Source organism: Sorghum bicolor, chromosome 4 (assembly GCF_000003195.3).
Source record: "Sorghum bicolor cultivar BTx623 chromosome 4, Sorghum_bicolor_NCBIv3, whole genome shotgun sequence".
Classification (NCBI taxonomy): Eukaryota; Viridiplantae; Streptophyta; class Magnoliopsida; order Poales; family Poaceae; genus Sorghum; species Sorghum bicolor.
In genome coordinates this window covers 13,059,501-13,078,816 of record NC_012873.2, presented here as the reverse complement: position 1 = coordinate 13,078,816, position 19,316 = coordinate 13,059,501, and the positions used below count along the sequence as shown (strand labels likewise).

The following is a 19,316-nucleotide window of genomic DNA, read 5'->3' as shown; positions in this document are numbered from 1 at the left end:
GGGGAATACTCTAAGAGAAGAGCTACAATGATCCGTGCGCTTGCGGTGGATCTTGGTGTGCGTTTGCGCCGCCAACAAGCTTTTCTGGCGCCGTTGCCGGGGGATGGCGCCGTTGCCGGGGGAACAAGTGATCCAATCTTAGATTAATTTTTGCACTTGTAAATATTTTTCTTGTTCATAATTTTCTGTGAATATTTTTCTTGTATAGTTCTTGTTTATGTTTTTCTTTTACCGACCCTAATATGACATGGACTTGTGCCTCTCAGAAAAATCAAAAATATTTTCTTTTATCTTTGTGTATGAAAAAAAATAAAAATCGCAGGCACAATCAAGCAAGTAGCAGCAACAAGGAACATCGGAAGCGAAGGCCACAGAACCGGCGGGATCACCCTGCGAGGAAGATCACGCTTCGGTTCATCACCAACAGGCTAAAAAGATCACTAAAGAAAAAAACATTAGTGGCAATGCAGACCCAAGTGCAGGTTGTGCACAGTTTTCAGCAGAAGCTTCTCGCCAACATGTGTCCATCATTTTGCATTTGAGCCTGCAGCGAAGATCAAAAGGAATCTCTATTAATACCAAAAAGCTGGACAGTGCTCAACTGAAAAACAAATGAGATAAGAATGCTAAGAGGTGGTAGCACAATGAATTTCTTCAAACAACTTCCACAACATTCATGCCATAGTATAAGCCCATGCTGGTAAAATCTCAAAGTCCATGCTGGTAAAATAAATCTCTAAACCTAAACTGGTAAAATATCTAAGCCATTACAGTAGCTTTCAAAAGTCTAAAAAACATAAAGTTGCAACACATTACAGTAGTAAAAATAATAGTCACAAAAAACCAAACTAATTTGTATGAACTAAACAATGGCATAGTATAAGCCCATACTGGTAAAATCTCAAAGCCCATGCTGGTAAAATAAATCTCTAAACCCCCATGCTGGTAAAATCTCAAAGCCCATGCTGGTAAAATAAATCTCTAAACCTAAACTGGTAAAATATCTAAGCCATTACAGTAGCTTTCAAAAGTCTAAAAAACATGAAGTTGCAACACATTACAGTAGTAAAAATAATAGTCACAAAAAACCAAACTAATTTGTATGAACTAAACAATAGTATCAGCAGGAAGAGCAGGAAGATGCACCAGATGGGTTCTGTTGGTCCTGCCTAGAAAGGAGGAAAGAGCGCCTAATATCAAAGTCCATGCCCTTCAATGCAAGAAACCCAGTTAAGACAGATGTTTCCTGCAGTGCCGTTGAATAGAAATAATACTCGTCCCAATGATGTTTGTTCCACTCCCCAGGGTACAAGCCCCTCATATGTTTAAACATATAAGAGCATGCACTTGTTATGTCTTCGGGTTCCTCGACCTCCTCCAGTCTCTGCAGCATCCTTTTCTTTGGTGGCATCATCGATACATCCATTGAACCTGAATTTCTAACACCCATTGAACCTGAAGTTGTAACACCCAATGGACCTGAACTTGTATCACCTATTGGACCTGAACTTTTGGATCCACCCAATGGACCTGAACTTGTAACACCTATTGGACCTGAACTTTTGGATCCAGTGTTAGGACCACCGAATAACGTGCTGAATAACTCACTGTATGCCTGCATATTCGAGAGGAAAAAAAACATACTGAATAAGACCTAGCGTTTTCAGGAGTGGGGAAAGAACGAGCAGGAGTGGGGGACATACCGTATCTTTAAGACCTAGCGTATTCCATTTCTTCTCGTACTGGCGAAATTTTTGCTCAACATTGTTAGCATCCAATTGAACATAGCCGGACATATTCGCTGAAGTTGCAACATTACGATACAATCTAGTTCTTTTGGGTGGAACACCATGAGAACTAAGATACTTCGAAGCTTCTTTTTTAACAAACTCTTCTTCATCTTGGGTCCATTTGTGTGCGTTTCTTTGTTTCTTCTATATCAAAACCAGAATCAAAACCAGAGGAAATGCATACATTTTGTTTTCTTTTAGCAGAAAAAACAGTAACGAAGTTGGCAAGGAACAAACCTCACGGCTCATCACGAGCGGCGTGGGGCTGGAAGAACAGCACGTGCTCTGACTCTTTGGCTGAATCTGTTGCTTTGGCTGCAAACATGTGGTAAAATCTCAGGTTCCATCCAGGTAAAAATCGCAGGTTCTAGCCAGGTCAGGCTGCAAAATCTCAAGTTGAGTACTGACGATTTTACCAACCTAGGGGCTGGAAGAACAGCACGTGCTCTGACTTGAGTACTGACGATTTTACCGGCCAATCCATAATGATTTTACCACCCAAGGACTGAAGATTTTACCAGCCAATCCCTAATGATTTTACCACCCAAGGACTAAAGATTTTACAAGCCAATCCCTAATGATTTTACCACCCAAGGACTGATGATTTTACCATCCAATCCCTCACGATTTTACCACCCAAGGACTAAAGATTTTACCACTCAAGGTCTAATGATTTTACCACCCAAGGACTGAAGATTTTACCAGCCAATCCCTAATAATTTTACCACCCAAGGACTAAAGATTTTACCAACCAATCCCTAATGATTTTACCACGGACTGATGATTTTACCATCCAATCCCTCATGATTTTACCAGATAATCCCTCAAAAATTTACCAGCAAATCCCTAATGATTTTACCACCCAAGGACTAAAGACACCCGACTAAAGATTTTACCACCCAAGGTCTAAAGAGTTTACCAGCCAATCCCTAATGATTTTACCACCCAAGGACTGAAGATTTTAGCAGCCCCTCTATTTGCTTTTACCAACCATCCCTAATGATTTTACCACCCAAGGACGATTTTAGCAGCCCCTCTATTTGCTTTTACCAACCTAGTAGTGACAATTTTACCAGCAATTTTGGCATCTGAACGAACTTGTAAAATACTTCCAAAAACTGCAACTGACAATTCAGTCCTGACATACTTTATTTGGTAAAAAATGTTTATCTAACTTTGCACCAAACAATTCAGTCCTGACAATAGGCACCTTTTTAACAAAAAGATGCATGCAAAATCGTCAAAAGCTTTCACTCGAAATCGAAATCGAATCATTGAGAAATACCTAGAAATACCTGTTCTTGTTCTTCTCTGTTGCTCTTCTCTGTTGCTCTTCTCTGTTGCTTCGGCTGCTCTTCTCTATTGCTCTTCTCTGTTGCACTCTGGTTCCGCCGGATTCCGTTCGGCCGGATTTCACTCTAGTTCGGCCGGATTTCACTTTGGTTGCCCCAGCATTGGGTTGCTAGGGCAGGGCATTGGGTTCGGATGAAGATCATGCCGCGCAAGCCCCCATGCCTCCCGGCAGAAAGAAGCGTCGGGTTCCGCCCAAAATTTCCGGCGCCGCCAAGCGGATCCGCAAAGATGATCCGCCAGACGACGGCGCCAAACAAGATGATCGTCCCCCCTCAAAGAAGGTATTGGCCACCAAGCGGCGTTGCAAAGATCCTTGCTTTGAGATTTTACCATCTTGCTTGCTGCTGCAGACAATTTTCTTGCTTGCTTGCTAGAGAATTGGTCCTTTTTTTTTTGCAGCACACAAAGGGCAAGCAGGTATCAAGGAACGAGGATGAGGAGGTATCCGGGAACGAGGATGAGGAGGTATCCGGGAACGAGGATGGGGAGGTATCCAGGAACGAGGATGAGGAATACAAGGATGATGGTGGAAACCAGGATGAAGACGATGATGGTGGACACCGAGATGAAGATAAGGTATCCAATCTTTTTCGCTGCTGCCGCATTTCCAGAATTAGTGATTTTACCATCATGTCTTTGATATTTTACCAGCATTGGCTTGGAGATTTTACTAGCATGGCATAGAGATTTTACCAGACTTGCTTGCTACAGCATTGGTCCTTGACAATTTTCTCATAAACTAGGGAATAGAGTTTAGTGTCCTTGACAATTTTCTCCTCAGAAAAATCTGTTTTTTTTTGCAGCAGACAAAGGGCAAGAAAAAGAAATGTAACATAGGTTCACATTGTGAACCTAATTCCATCATTAAGGCAGTTGATGCTCTATCAGATTCTGCAAAATCAGTAGTGAGAGCTTCTGGTTTTGGTGCCTTTCTTCGGATGGATATTACAACTCTTTATTCCATTGATACTATCATGTATCTGATGAACAATTGTGATGTGAGCTCCGATGGTGAATCATTCACCGTTGTTGTATCAGAAGACAATCAAATAGAGGTCACACCTGAGTTTGTCAAAGAATGCTTTGGTATCCCTGATGGAGACAAATCACTAGAGGATCACTGGGGCAATGAGTACAATAAGTTTTGGCAACGCATGAAAGATCTTGGATATGCAGTCACTGCTAAAGTGAACTCTAGAGGTAAAATTCAAGAGAACAAGAAACTCCCCATCACCGAGATAATCGAATACATCAAAACTGTGAAAGATAAGCATTCGGAAGCCCGTGCTTTCTTCATGATTCTGCTATGCAAGATGTTGTTACCCACTCAGAGCAATGTACCCACTCCGCAGCACGTGGGGATGTGCTCGTACATTGATGAAGCCAAAAGCTATAATTGGTGCAAATATATTTGTCAGAATCTGAAAAGTAAGATCTCTACATGGAAGCAAAGGGAGAAACAACCATCAAAAATCGAGGGGTGCGCACTTCTGCTGTTGGTAAGTGAGAATTTTAAAACAATTTCTTTTACTCACACAATAAAAGTTGTGCTTTGACTGATTTTGCTGCTTAACAGATGTGTTTGCATCAAGCTCTTAAGCCGCAACTTGCGCTGGATGGTACACAAGCTGATCCACTCATCAATCGCTACAATGACAAAACAATTGCAAAACTGGTCAAGGGCATGAATCTCCGGCAAGAGGTATGCGAAGCATGCTTCTACTATAGTAATTTTGTACTACAGAAACCTATAGTAATTTTGTACTACAGAAACATATTGTAATCGTAGGTAAATTTACTATAGTCTTTACATTGGTGGCATTTCAGGTTGTCAAGCACAAGGACAACATAGTCAAGAAACCAGTCCAGAAACCAGCATCCCGAAAGCAAAAGGTTGTCCCTCTGCCTGCAACTAAAGGACCTTCCAAAAATCTAGAGGTTAGGACACGGACTTCAACCTCCTTGAGATTTTACCAGTCAACATAGTGACAATTTTACCAGGACTAAAGATTTTAGCAGCCCCTGTTGGATGTAATTGTGCTGCTCTTGTTTGATCTTCCCCTGATTAGCAAAGTCAATGGAGCAGGTGAGCTCCATTGTACACTGCCTGTCGTATAGGGCAGTATGCCCTGTCTTGTATAAGGGCAGTATGCCCTGTCTTGTATAGAGTACTGGTAGCAGTAGAATAGTTGCTAGAAGTGCTCAAGTGTGTGTACTAGGTACTCAAGTAGTTGTACTAGGAAGTTGACTCTTGTATGTATAAGAAAAGAGAGAGCAGCTGCAGCTTAAGTTAGTTCAGCAGCAACCAAACATCAGAGAGGTGTGCGTGTGTGTTGTGGTGTTCCTCTTGTTCATCCTCTAGCTCTAGAATTGCTTAGTTGTGTTGTGATTCTTAGAGAATTACCTCTGGCATTGCCAACAGCCCCTCTATTTGCTTTTACCATCCAAGGACTCAAGATTTTACCATCCCCTGTAATTGATTTTACCAGTACTATAGATTTTAGCAGCCCCCTCTATGATTGAGAAATACCTAGAAATACTTCTTCTTCTCTGTTGCTCTTCTCTGTTGCTTTGGCTGCTTATTCGTTCTTAAGATTTTACCATCCTGAAACCTACGATTTTACCTCTGCCTTTCAGGACCACATCATTGAAATTGCATCTGTGCAACACTTTCTCAATGAAAGTGAGGTTGACAAGGATGAGGAGGGCATCCTTTTAAAACCAAGATCCACCGCAAGCGCACAGATCATTGTAGCTCTTCTCTTAGAGTATTCCCCCAAGGTTTATCAATCCGTGGAAACGAGGTCACAAACCCTAGATTAACTATGCATCGGAAAACATTGTTCTAGTCGCAAGATGATTGTGAACATGATCAAGAATAAACACTTATCTAGAGGTAAATTATCTAGGATAAAGCCTAGCCTATGCATATGTTGTAGTTCTAGCTAAATCAGTAAGCAAAACATGATTCTCATTCAATGCATCTTTAAATCTCTACCCTCCGGTCCAACTCTCGAGGATCACCACCTTACAAGGGCCACACCCTATCACGATGCTCCCTATCAGCGTAATGAACACAAGGGCACGAATACAAGTTTGTGTCATACTACTCGATAGATCCGGTATGCACCTCTAGTCACCATGACTACAAGAACACCCTAGTCACCATGACTAAAAGAACACCCTATGCAATCTACGTAGACCATAGATTGGAATAAGCAAGATCGAGAGAATATGAAATCACAGAAGGAGGCCATGGATCGCAAAAGAATCAGAACTCATCTATTACTTCACCATGAATGATTGTACATCCCTATCAGCGTAATGAACACAAGGGCATGAACACAAGTTTGTGTCATGCTACTCGATAGATCCGATATGCACCTCTAGTCACCATGACTACAAGAACACCCTATGCAATCTACGTCGACCATAGATTGGAATAAGCAAGATCGAGAGAATATGAAATCACAGAAGGAGGCAATGGATCGCAAAAGAATAGGAACTTATCTATTACTTCACCATGAATGATTGTACATCACAAGATCACAACCGTGGCCATACCTTCTTGTGACTCCTAGCTCCATAACTCCGGCGTGATCTTCCTCGCAGGGTGATCCCGCCGGCTAGAGCCTAGCCTAGGCTAGCCTCTAGACAACTGCACGGCCCTCAGCTCTCCGTAGATGGATGTCCCTCAAGTTCCTCGGCTTTCTGCTTCGAATGATGGGGTGCCGGCCGAAAGGTGAGATATTTATAGTCCTGGGAAACCCTAGGTCAAAGGGGAAGGCGAGGCGGTTAAGGAAAGCCTTGGGCGGCGCGGCCAAAGGGAGCCTTGGCCGCGCGGCCTGGGCCATTCCTTGGCCCATTTGCGCTCAACTTTTTACCCAAGCTTCCTTGATGCTTCTAAAGTCTTCCTTTCGCTGCATGTGGGTCCAGGACGTCGTTTGCTTCGGGATATAATTATCTCTTGATGACTTTCCATTTGAATTGCCTTCATCCCGAAGTAACTTGATCTTATCTTCATTTGCTTAGTCCTTAAGCAATCTTGGAGGTTGGTGGGCTGCATCCGGGCATGAGTGGGCATCAAGTCCATGGCTTGGGCAGCTGAGCCTATTAGGCCTGCTTCATCCGGGCTTTCGGCCTTCATCTTTCGCTTGTCTCGAATTTAGCCCATATTCATCTCTAATTTATCATTTATCCTGCATAAATCAAAATCCTCCAAAAACACATGCATATACGAATATGACCCGATTATAGAGTATGATCATTAGTTTAGATATTAAATTCATGCAATTATCGAAGTTAAACGGGGTAATATGGTGTCATTTAAAGATTTATCATTAGGGATTACCATGTCCATCAACTAACTGATGTCATTTAAACGGGGTAATATGGTGTCATTTAAAAATCCTTACTGATGGACTTGACTTGATGAAATAAGGAAACAATCCGACAAGCATTACAAGTTCCACAATAACATCGGTTCATCACCATGCCCCTTCCTAAACACACGACTCTAATTTGATGATCTAAAAAAACTAACCGAGCTCCATAAACACATGACTCTAATTTGATGATCTAAAAAAAACTAACTGAGCTCCATGAACAAAATAAGAATCGAATTGACGACCCAATCCGGTTCCACCTCCTAGGAGTCCACCTCCTCCAGAAGCTCCTTAGCCGGGTACGAGAGGATAGTGCCAACATCCGGGGGATAGTCGGCATCCAGTTGCCTCCTTTGGCCGGCCTTTTCTACATGAGCCACGAGAGGATAGTGCCAACATCCGGGGGATAGTCGGCGTCCAGTTGCCTCCTTTGGCCGGCCTTTTCTACAAGAGCCGCCACGTCAGAACGTCGCTTCTCAAGTAGGTCGATGTTGGCGTGAGCCCGGGCGCGCTCGGCATCCGACGCAACTGGTAAATTAAGAGTGGGAACCTTCGGTGCGGCCAAAGTCCTTGGCTGGTTTGGGTGTTCAATTGATGGACCTCGTAGGGCCAGTCAAAGTCCTTGGCTGGTAACAAAAACTATACAAGAAAAATATTCACAGAAAATTATGAACAAGAAAAATATTTACAAGTGCAAAAATTAATCTAAGATTGGATCACTTGTTCCCCCGGCAACAGCGCCAGAAAAGCTTGTTGGCGGCGCAAACGCACACCAAGATCCACCGCAAGCGCACGGATCATTGTAGCTCTTCTCTTAGAGTATTCCCCCAAGGTTTATCAATCCGTGGAAACGAGGTCACAAACCCTAGATTAACTATACATCGGAAAACATTGTTCTAGTTGCAAGATGATTGTGAACATGATCAAGAATAAACACTTATCTAGAGGTAAATTATCTAGGATAAAGCCTAGCCTATGCATATGTTGTAGTTCTAGCTAAATCAGTAAGCAAAACATGATTCTCATTCAATGCATCTTTAAATCTCTACCCTCCGGTCCAACTCTCGAGGATCACCACCTTACAAGGGCCACACCCTGTCACGATGCTCCCTATCAGCGTAATGAACACAAGGGTACGAACACAAGTTTGTGTCATACTACTCGATAGATCTGGTATGCACCTCTAGTCACCATGACTACAAGAACACCCTAGTCACCATGACTACAAGAACACCCTATGCAATCTACGACCATAGATTGGAATAAGCAAGATCGAGAGAATATGAAATCACAGAAGGAGGCAATGGATCGCAAAAGAATCGGAACTCATCTATTACTTCACCATGAATGATTGTACATCCCTATCAGCGTAATGAACACAAGGGCACGAACACAAGTTTGTGTCATGCTACTCGATAGATCCGATATGCACCTCTAGTCACCATGACTGCAAGAACACCCTATGCAATCTACGTCGACCATAGATTGGAATAAGCAAGATCGAGAGAATATGAAATCACAGAAGGAGGCAATGGATCGCAAAAGAATCGGAACTCATCTATTACTTCACCATGAATAATTGTACATCACAAGATCACAACCGTGGTCACACCTTCTTGTGACTCCTAGCTCCAGAACTCCAGCGTGATCTTCCTCGCAGGGTGATCCCGCCGGTTCTGTGGCCTTCGCTTCCGATGTTCCTTGTTGCTGCTACTTGCTTGATTGTGCCTGCGATTTTTATTTTTTTTCATACACAAAGATAAAAGAAAATATTTTTGATTTTTCTGAGAGGCACAAGTCCATGTCATATTAGGGTAGGTAAAAGAAAAACATAAACAAGAACTATACAAGAAAAATATTCACAGAAAATTATGAACAAGAAAAATATTTACAAGTGCAAAAATTAATCTAAGATTGGATCACTTGTTCCCCCGGCAACGGCGCCAGAAAAGCTTGTTGGCGGCGCAAACGCACACCAAGATCCACCGCAAGCGCACGGATCATTGTAGCTCTTCTCTTAGAGTATTCCCCCAAGGTTTATCAATCCGTGGAAACGAGGTCACAAACCCTAGATTAACTATGCATCGGAAAACATTGTTCTAGTTGCAAGATGATTGTGAACATGATCAAGAATAAACACTTATCTAGAGGTAAATTATCTAGGATAAAGCCTAGCCTATGCATATGTTGTAGTTCTAGCTAAATCAGTAAGCAAAACATGATTCTCATTCAATGCATCTTTAAATCTCTACCCTCCGGTCCAACTCTCGAGGATCACCACCTTACAAGGGCCACACCCTGTCACGATGCTCCCTATCAGCGTAATGAACACAAGGGCACGAACACAAGTTTGTGTCATACTACTCGATAGATCCGGTATGCACCTCTAGTCACCATGACTACAAGAACACCCTATGCAATCTACATCACAAGATCACAACCGTGGCCATACCTTCTTGTGACTCCTAGCTCCATAACTCCGGCGTGATCTTCCTCGCAGGGTGATCCCGCCGGCTAGAGCCTAGCCTAGGCTAGCCTCTAGACAACTGCACGGCCCTCAGCTCTCCGTAGATGGATGTCCCTCAAGTTCCTCGGCTTTCTGCTTCGAATGATGGGGTGCCGGCCGAAAGGTGAGATATTTATAGTCCTGGGAAACCCTAGGTCAAAGGGGAAGGCGAGGCGGTTAAGGAAAGCCTTGGGCGGCGCGGCCAAAGGGAGCCTTGGCCGCGCGGCCTGGGCCATTCCTTGGCCCATTTGCGCTCAACTTTTTACCCAAGCTTCCTTGATGCTTCTAAAGTCTTCCTTTCGCTGCATGTGGGTCCAGGACGTCGTTTGCTTCGGGATATAATTATCTCTTGATGACTTTCCATTTGAATTGCCTTCATCCCGAAGTAACTTGATCTTATCTTCATTTGCTTAGTCCTTAAGCAATCTTGGAGGTTGGTGGGCTGCATCCGGGCATGAGTGGGCATCAAGTCCATGGCTTGGGCAGCTGAGCCTATTAGGCCTGCTTCATCCGGGCTTTCGGCCTTCATCTTTCGCTTGTCTCGAATTTAGCCCATATTCATCTCTAATTTATCATTTATCCTGCATAAATCAAAATCCTCCAAAAACACATGCATATACGAATATGACCCGATTATAGAGTATGATCATTAGTTTAGATATTAAATTCATGCAATTATCGAAGTTAAACGGGGTAATATGGTGTCATTTAAAGATTTATCATTAGGGATTACCATGTCCATCAACTAACTGATGTCATTTAAACGGGGTAATATGGTGTCATTTAAAAATCCTTACTGATGGACTTGACTTGATGAAATAAGGAAACAATCCGACAAGCATTACAAGTTCCACAATAACATCGGTTCATCACCATGCCCCTTCCTAAACACACGACTCTAATTTGATGATCTAAAAAAACTAACCGAGCTCCATAAACACATGACTCTAATTTGATGATCTAAAAAAAACTAACTGAGCTCCATGAACAAAATAAGAATCGAATTGACGACCCAATCCGGTTCCACCTCCTAGGAGTCCACCTCCTCCAGAAGCTCCTTAGCCGGGTACGAGAGGATAGTGCCAACATCCGGGGGATAGTCGGCATCCAGTTGCCTCCTTTGGCCGGCCTTTTCTACATGAGCCACGAGAGGATAGTGCCAACATCCGGGGGATAGTCGGCGTCCAGTTGCCTCCTTTGGCCGGCCTTTTCTACAAGAGCCGCCACGTCAGAACGTCGCTTCTCAAGTAGGTCGATGTTGGCGTGAGCCCGGGCGCGCTCGGCATCCGACGCAACTGGTAAATTAAGAGTGGGAACCTTCGGTGCGGCCAAAGTCCTTGGCTGGTTTGGGTGTTCAATTGATGGACCTCGTAGGGCCAGTCAAAGTCCTTGGCTGGTTTGGGTGTTCAATTGATGGACCTCGTAGGGCCAGTCAAAGTCCTTGGCTGGTTTGGGTGTTCAATTGATGGAACCCGTAGGGCCACATATATATAGGTCAGGACTCAAACCGAACCCAAAAAAAAAAATCCATGTCTCTCTTCAACAAGTCAAGTCCGGTTTAGCTCCGCACCCGCACTTACCTACAAGAGCCGCCACGTCAGAGCGTCGCTTCTCAAGTAGGTCGATGTTGGCGTGAGCCCGGGCGCGCTCGGCATCCGACGCAATTGGTAAATTAAGAGTGGGAACCTTCGGTGCGGCCAAAGTCCTTGGCTGGTTTGGGTGTTCAATTGATGGACCCCGTAGGGCCAGCCAAAGTCCTTGGCTAGTTTGGGTGTTCAATTGATGGAACCCGTAGGGCCACATATATATAGGTCAGGACTCAAACCGAACCCAAAAAAAATCCATGTCTCTCTTCATCAAGTCAAGTCCGGTTTAGCTCCGCACCCGCACTTACCAGGCTAAAGCGCCGCGTACTTAACGTGGTATGTTACCAGGCTAAACCGGTCTTGACTTGATGAAATAAGGAAACAATTCGACAAGCATTACAAGTTCACTAGATAGAATACGGTGCCTTGCTCATACGCTTGCCGGCCGTATCCGAGCGAGGTATGTACGCGCGTTGGCCGTATACGCGGTTTGACGAGCGACGATGAGGCTTGGCCTACTTGTAGTCTGGTGATTCTCTAGTTCATGGCAAGACCCTGAATGCATTATTCGAGTTCACCTTGTAAATGAGCCTGACGCAAGGAGAAGAAATAGTTAATCACGTTGACATAATCCTCATGTGTCTTTTGCATGCATGGAACACCCATGTGCATGGGACTGTTGGGCAGCAGCACGTACATTGAGCAACTAGGGGATGAAATAAGGAAACAATCCGACAAGCATTACAAGTTCCACAATGACATCGGTTCATCACCAACAGGCAAAAAAGATCACTAAAGAAAAAACATCGCAAGGAGAAGAAATAGTTAATCATGTTGACATAATCCTCATGTGTCCTTTGCATGCATGGAACACCCATGTGCATGGGACTGTTGGGCAGCAGCACATACGTTGAGCAACTAGGGGATGAAATAAGGAAACAATCCGACAAGCATTACAAGTTCCACAATGACATCGGTTCATCACCAACAGGCTAAAAAGATCACTAAAGAAAAAAACATTAGTGGCAATGCAGACCCAAGTGCAGGTTGTGCACAGTTTTCAGCAGAAGCTTCTCGCCAACATGTGTCCATCATTTTGCATTTGAGCCTGCAGCGAAGATCAAAAGGAATCTCTATTAATACCAAAAAGCTGGACAGTGCTCAACTGAAAAACAAATGAGATAAGAATGCTAAGAGGTGGTAGCACAATGAATTTCTTCAAACAACTTCCACAACATTCATGCCATAGTATAAGCCCATGCTGGTAAAATCTCAAAGTCCATGCTGGTAAAATAAATCTCTAAACCTAAACTGGTAAAATATCTAAGCCATTACAGTAGCTTTCAAAAGTCTAAAAAACATAAAGTTGCAACACATTACAGTAGTAAAAATAATAGTCACAAAAAACCAAACTAATTTGTATGAACTAAACAATGGCATAGTATAAGCCCATGCTGGTAAAATCTCAAAGCCCATGCTGGTAAAATAAATCTCTAAACCCCCATGCTGGTAAAATCTCAAAGCCCATGCTGGTAAAATAAATCTCTAAACCTAAACTGGTAAAATATCTAAGCCATTACAGTAGCTTTCAAAAGTCTAAAAAACATGAAGTTGCAACACATTACAGTAGTAAAAATAATAGTCACAAAAAACCAAACTAATTTGTATGAACTAAACAATAGTATCAGCAGGAAGAGCAGGAAGATGCACCAGATGGGTTCTGTTGGTCCTGCCTAGAAAGGAGGAAAGAGCGCCTAATATCAAAGTCCATGCCCTTCAATGCAAGAAACCCAGTTAAGACAGATGTTTCCTGCAGTGCCGTTGAATAGAAATAATACTCGTCCCAATGATGTTTGTTCCACTCCCCAGGGTACAAGCCCCTCATATGTTTAAACATATAAGAGCATGCACTTGTTATGTCTTCGGGTTCCTCGACCTCCTCCACTCTCTGCAGCATCCTTTTCTTTGGTGGCATCATCGATACATCCATTGAACCTGAATTTCTAACACCCATTGAACCTGAAGTTGTAACACCCAATGGACCTGAACTTGTATCACCTATTGGACCTGAACTTTTGGATCCACCCAATGGACCTGAACTTGTAACACCTATTGGACCTGAACTTTTGGATCCAGTGTTAGGACCACCGAATAACGTGCTGAATAACTCACTGTATGCCTGCATATTCGAGAGGAAAAAAAACATACTGAATAAGACCTAGCGTTTTCAGGAGTGGGGAAAGAACGAGCAGGAGTGGGGGACATACCGTATCTTTAAGACCTAGCGTATTCCATTTCTTCTCGTACTGGCGAAATTTTTGCTCAACATTGTTAGCATCCAATTGAACATAGCCGGACATATTCGCTGAAGTTGCAACATTACGATACAATCTAGTTCTTTTGGGTGGAACACCATGAGAACTAAGATACTTCGAAGCTTCTTTTTTAACAAACTCTTCTTCATCTTGGGTCCATTTGTGTGCGTTTCTTTGTTTCTTCTATATCAAAACCAGAATCAAAACCAGAGGAAATGCATACATTTTGTTTTCTTTTAGCAGAAAAAACAGTAACGAAGTTGGCAAGGAACAAACCTCACGGCTCATCACGAGCGGCGTGGGGCTGGAAGAACAGCACGTGCTCTGACTCTTTGGCTGAATCTGTTGCTTTGGCTGCAAACATGTGGTAAAATCTCAGGTTCCATCCAGGTAAAAATCGCAGGTTCTAGCCAGGTCAGGCTGCAAAATCTCAAGTTGAGTACTGACGATTTTACCAACCTAGGGGCTGGAAGAACAGCACGTGCTCTGACTTGAGTACTGACGATTTTACCGGCCAATCCATAATGATTTTACCACCCAAGGACTGAAGATTTTACCAGCCAATCCCTAATGATTTTACCACCCAAGGACTAAAGATTTTACAAGCCAATCCCTAATGATTTTACCACCCAAGGACTGATGATTTTACCATCCAATCCCTCACGATTTTACCACCCAAGGACTAAAGATTTTACCACTCAAGGTCTAATGATTTTACCACCCAAGGACTGAAGATTTTACCAGCCAATCCCTAATAATTTTACCACCCAAGGACTAAAGATTTTACCAACCAATCCCTAATGATTTTACCTCATCCGATTTGGTTGCTTTTTTCTCTGGTTGCTTTTTCGTCGTTTTCACATGCTTGTTTGAAAATGCACCCCTGAACTTGTTGTCTTCATGTTCAAGGAGGAACCTCGCAATCCGTTTGCGGCACATGCAGATTTCGTCCTGCATTTTAATCAACAATGAGCACAATCAACAGCAACAGCAATCTAATCTACAAGAGAAATATGATAAGAGCTGCTGAGTCACCAAAGATTCTGGCTTGCTACAGAAAAGGCAGGACTAACCTCACTAATGTTGTTGTAGTTTCCATCCTTATATTGCATTATGTACATAAGCATATGAAAACCACAATCGTCACTGCAAAAATAAGAACGTGAGCACGGATTGAGGTACTTGATAAGTTATGACATTAGGAAATAGCCAGAAATGTACAGGTTATTTTGCTTCTGAACTTCTGGCGTTGAAATGATGTATTTTGGACCTTGCAGGCCTAGTGAACCAAGATGGTTTTTAAGTGCATTTATCTGCAAGAGTGCAATGGATCAGTAGAGGCAGCTTAGGGTTTAACCAAACAATATCATATACTTTCTTTGCAAGGCATTTGATGCTGAAAATATCTAACCAGTTGTTGATGATTTTCTTCGCTTTTCTCCAAATCATAATAGGAATCAAGTACAGTTATAACATCTAAATCTGGTTCTACCACAACCAGGGACCAGTGTGTTCCCTTACAGAAAGGGACATAAATCTGCAAAAAAAGAAACAACCAAATTATTGATGGTTATGTCATATGCCTAAAAAATATCAAAGAGCCAAATTTAAGAATACACATAGAATTAAATAAAAAAGGTACAAACTGTTTTCTTTAGGTCACAGCTTCGTCTTTCTATGTCACAGCTTCTGAATTCTCTTTCAAGATAACCAGATCTTTTATTCATCCCTAACAATTGTTCCTAGAAAAAAAAGTATGGTGAAATTGCTAAACAATCATTGAATGCAGTAGTAATATTGCTAAATGGCACTTACAACAGCACCCATTGAAAGAACAATCTGGTCATCCCATGATTTCATCCAAATGAACCTCAGAACTCCCACAACGTCATCGTGCAAATGACCACCTGGTGCGAAGATACGAACAAAATTATCCTCCATTATCTGAACTCCATCTATTTCCACCACACAATTTTCCTTCATCTGCTCTTCTATTTTCACATCTTCAACTAGGGCCGGCCTGCGTTTGATTTCTTTGTACATCTTAGACAAGTATGAATGTTCCTCCGCAATTTTCTTTAAATTTTCGTTATTTTTGATCTGGAGTTCCTTTAATGCTTCCATCAACTTGTCTTGACAGCTCTTCATTTCTTTTAAAAGGATGCCCTCCTCATCCTTGTCAACCTCACTTTCATTGAGAAAGTGTTGCACAGATGCAATTTCAATGATGTGGTCCTGAAAGGCAGAGGTAAAATCATAGGTTTCAGGATGGTAAAATCTTAAGAACGAATAAGCAGCCAAAGCAACAGAGAAGAGCAACAGAGAAGAAGAAGTATTTCTAGGTATTTCTCAATCATAGAGGGGGCTGCTAAAATCTATAGTACTGGTAAAATCAATTACAGGGGATGGTAAAATCTTGAGTCCTTGGATGGTAAAAGCAAATAGAGGGGCTGTTGGCAATGCCAGAGGTAATTCTCTAAGAATCACAACACAACTAAGCAATTCTAGAGCTAGAGGATGAACAAGAGGAACACCACAACACACACGCACACCTCTCTGATGTTTGGTTGCTGCTGAACTAACTTAAGCTGCAGCTGCTCTCTCTTTTCTTATACATACAAGAGTCAACTTCCTAGTACAACTACTTGAGTACCTAGTACACACACTTGAGCACTTCTAGCAACTATTCTACTGCTACCAGTACTCTATACAAGACAGGGCATACTGCCCTTATACAAGACAGGGCATACTGCCCTATACGACAGGCAGTGTACAATGGAGCTCACCTGCTCCATTGACTTTGCTAATCAGGGGAAGATCAAACAAGAGCAGCACAATTACATCCAACAGGGGCTGCTAAAATCTTTAGTCCTGGTAAAATTGTCACTATGTTGACTGGTAAAATCTCAAGGAGGTTGAAGTCCGTGTCCTAACCTCTAGATTTTTGGAAGGTCCTTTAGTTGCAGGCAGAGGGACAACCTTTTGCTTTCGGGATGCTGGTTTCTGGACTGGTTTCTTGACTATGTTGTCCTTGTGCTTGACAACCTGAAATGCCACCAATGTAAAGACTATAGTAAATTTACCTACGATTACAATATGTTTCTGTAGTACAAAATTACTATAGGTTTCTGTAGTACAAAATTACTATAGTAGAAGCATGCTTCGCATACCTCTTGCCGGAGATTCATGCCCTTGACCAGTTTTGCAATTGTTTTGTCATTGTAGCGATTGATGAGTGGATCAGCTTGTGTACCATCCAGCGCAAGTTGCGGCTTAAGAGCTTGATGCAAACACATCTGTTAAGCAGCAAAATCAGTCAAAGCACAACTTTTATTGTGTGAGTAAAAGAAATTGTTTTAAAATTCTCACTTACCAACAGCAGAAGTGCGCACCCCTCGATTTTTGATGGTTGTTTCTCCCTTTGCTTCCATGTAGAGATCTTACTTTTCAGATTCTGACAAATATATTTGCACCAATTATAGCTTTTGGCTTCATCAATGTACGAGCACATCCCCACGTGCTGCGGAGTGGGTACATTGCTCTGAGTGGGTAACAACATCTTGCATAGCAGAATCATGAAGAAAGCACGGGCTTCCGAATGCTTATCTTTCACAGTTTTGATGTATTCGATTATCTCGGTGATGGGGAGTTTCTTGTTCTCTTGAATTTTACCTCTAGAGTTCACTTTAGCAGTGACTGCATATCCAAGATCTTTCATGCGTTGCCAAAACTTATTGTACTCATTGCCCCAGTGATCCTCTAGTGATTTGTCTCCATCAGGGATACCAAAGCATTCTTTGACAAACTCAGGTGTGACCTCTATTTGATTGTCTTCTGATACAACAACGGTGAATGATTCACCATCGGAGCTCACATCACAATTGTTCATCAGATACATGATAGTATCAATGGAATAAAGAGTTGTAATATCCATCCGAAGAAAGGCACCAAAACCAGAAGCTCTCACTACTGATTTTGCAGAATCTGATAGAGCATCAACTGCCTTAATGATGGAATTAGGTTCACAATGTGAACCTATGTTACATTTCTTTTTCTTGCCCTTTGTCTGCTGCAAAAAAAAACAGATTTTTCTGAGGAGAAAATTGTCAAGGACACTAAACTCTATTCCCTAGTTTATGAGAAAATTGTCAAGGACCAATGCTGTAGCAAGCAAGTCTGGTAAAATCTCTATGCCATGCTAGTAAAATCTCCAAGCCAATGCTGGTAAAATATCAAAGACATGATGGTAAAATCACTAATTCTGGAAATGCGGCAGCAGCGAAAAAGATTGGATACCTTATCTTCATCTTGGTGTCCACCATCATCGTCTTCATCCTGGTTCCACCATCATCCTTGTATTCCTCATCCTCGTTCCTGGATACCTCCCCATCCTCGTTCCCGGATACCTCCTCATCCTCGTTCCTTGATACCTGCTTGCCCTTTGTGTGCTGCAAAAAAAAAAAGGACCAATTCTCTAGCAAGCAAGCAAGAAAATTGTCTGCAGCAGCAAGCAAGATGGTAAAATCTCAAAGCAAGGATCTTTGCAACGCCGCTTGGTGGCCAATACCTTCTTTGAGGGGGGACGATCATCTTGTTTGGCGCCGTCGTCTGGCGGATCATCTTTGCGGATCCGCTTGGCGGCGCCGGAAATTTTGGGCGGAACCCGACGCTTCTTTCTGCCGGGAGGCATGGGGGCTTGCGCGGCATGATCTTCATCCTCGGGTTCTTCTGACGGATCTTTGCAACGCCGCTTGGTGGCCAATACCTTCTTTGAGGGGGGACGATCATCTTGTTTGGCGCCGTCGTCTGGCGGATCATCTTTGCGGATCCGCTTGGCGGCGCCGGAATTTTTGGGAAGAACCCGACGCTTCTTTCTGCCGGGAGGCATGGGGGCTTGCGCGGCGAAGCAGAGCGGGAACGGCCGGACTTCCGCGGCGAAGCAGAGCGGGAACGGCTTGCGCGGCGAAGCAGAGCGGGAATGGCCGGACTTCCGCGGCGAAGCAGAGCGGCGGGAACGGCCGGACTTCCGCGGCGAAGCAGAGCGGGAACGGCTTCCGCGGCGAAGCAGAGCGCGGCTTTTTATGGGGACTTGATTTCACACTGACACAACGATTTCACACATGGACTGATGATTTTACCAGCCCATCCCGCGCCCGCCACATCTCTCCTCCATTTATATCTCACACGCCGTTTGACGCTCCCTCTCTCCTCTCTCCTCTTCACGCCTCGCTCCTTTCCCACACGCAAACGCCGGCCAGGTCTGCTCTCTCAGCTCCTCGCTCCTTTCCCACACGCAAACGCCGGCCAGGTCTGCTCTCTCAGCTCCTCGCTTAATGGGAGCTCTCAAAAGGCGGAGCTAGCAGCAGTAATGAGGCCTACTA

The 19,316-nt window shown here is 43.3% G+C and overlaps 3 protein-coding genes and 1 long non-coding RNA gene across 4 annotated transcripts; 2 read left to right on the top strand and 2 right to left on the bottom strand.

Moving 5' to 3' along the window:
• Nucleotides 3,292-3,882, top strand: LOC110434637 (acidic leucine-rich nuclear phosphoprotein 32 family member A-like). The gene is made up of 2 exons (XM_021459124.1): nucleotides 3,292-3,424; nucleotides 3,543-3,882. Exons 1-2 carry the CDS (start codon nucleotides 3,302-3,304, stop codon nucleotides 3,825-3,827), a joined length of 408 nt encoding a protein of 135 aa, XP_021314799.1. The 5' UTR covers nucleotides 3,292-3,301; the 3' UTR covers nucleotides 3,828-3,882.
• LOC110434748 lies at nucleotides 4,118-5,966 on the top strand. Its single transcript, XM_021459464.1, has 4 exons — nucleotides 4,118-4,642; nucleotides 4,720-4,845; nucleotides 4,971-5,081; nucleotides 5,781-5,966. The coding sequence occupies exons 1-4, from the start codon at nucleotides 4,118-4,120 to the stop codon at nucleotides 5,964-5,966; spliced, it is 948 nt and encodes a 315-aa protein (XP_021315139.1).
• LOC110434639 lies at nucleotides 7,260-10,492 on the bottom strand. The gene is made up of 3 exons (XR_002452232.1): nucleotides 9,981-10,492; nucleotides 9,141-9,256; nucleotides 7,260-8,167 (listed from the first exon to the last, which is right to left on the bottom strand). It is a non-coding gene; the product is annotated as an uncharacterized LOC110434639 (long non-coding RNA).
• On the bottom strand, nucleotides 12,462-19,316 carry LOC8059077. The gene is made up of 11 exons (XM_021459463.1): nucleotides 18,503-19,316; nucleotides 18,192-18,383; nucleotides 17,309-18,004; nucleotides 17,106-17,231; nucleotides 16,870-16,980; nucleotides 15,751-16,170; nucleotides 15,582-15,677; nucleotides 15,347-15,472; nucleotides 15,157-15,248; nucleotides 15,009-15,081; nucleotides 12,462-12,728 (listed from the first exon to the last, which is right to left on the bottom strand). Exons 1-11 carry the CDS (start codon nucleotides 18,821-18,823, stop codon nucleotides 12,681-12,683), a joined length of 2,301 nt encoding a protein of 766 aa, XP_021315138.1. The 5' UTR covers nucleotides 18,824-19,316; the 3' UTR covers nucleotides 12,462-12,680.

Bases quoted from the DNA above. Each gene is read 5' to 3' on its own strand.
- LOC8059077 (XM_021459463.1), bottom strand. From the start codon at position 18,823: ATGCCTCCCGGCAGAAAGAAGCGTCGGGTTCTTCCCAAAAATTCCGGC. The intron at 18,005-18,191 runs GTGATTTTACCA...TTTTTTTTGCAG, and splicing joins CTGCCGCATTTCCAGAATTA to CAGACAAAGGGCAAGAAAAA. The intron at 15,249-15,346 runs GTTAGATATTTT...GCACTCTTGCAG, and splicing joins AAGAAAATCATCAACAACTG to ATAAATGCACTTAAAAACCA.
- LOC110434637 (XM_021459124.1), top strand. From the start codon at position 3,302: ATGCCTCCCGGCAGAAAGAAGCGTCGGGTTCCGCCCAAAATTTCCGGC. The intron at 3,425-3,542 runs GTATTGGCCACC...TTTTTTTTGCAG, and splicing joins ATCGTCCCCCCTCAAAGAAG to CACACAAAGGGCAAGCAGGT.
- LOC110434748 (XM_021459464.1), top strand. From the start codon at position 4,118: ATGTATCTGATGAACAATTGTGATGTGAGCTCCGATGGTGAATCATTC. The intron at 4,846-4,970 runs GTATGCGAAGCA...GTGGCATTTCAG, and splicing joins GCATGAATCTCCGGCAAGAG to GTTGTCAAGCACAAGGACAA. The intron at 5,082-5,780 runs GTTAGGACACGG...TCTGCCTTTCAG, and splicing joins GACCTTCCAAAAATCTAGAG to GACCACATCATTGAAATTGC.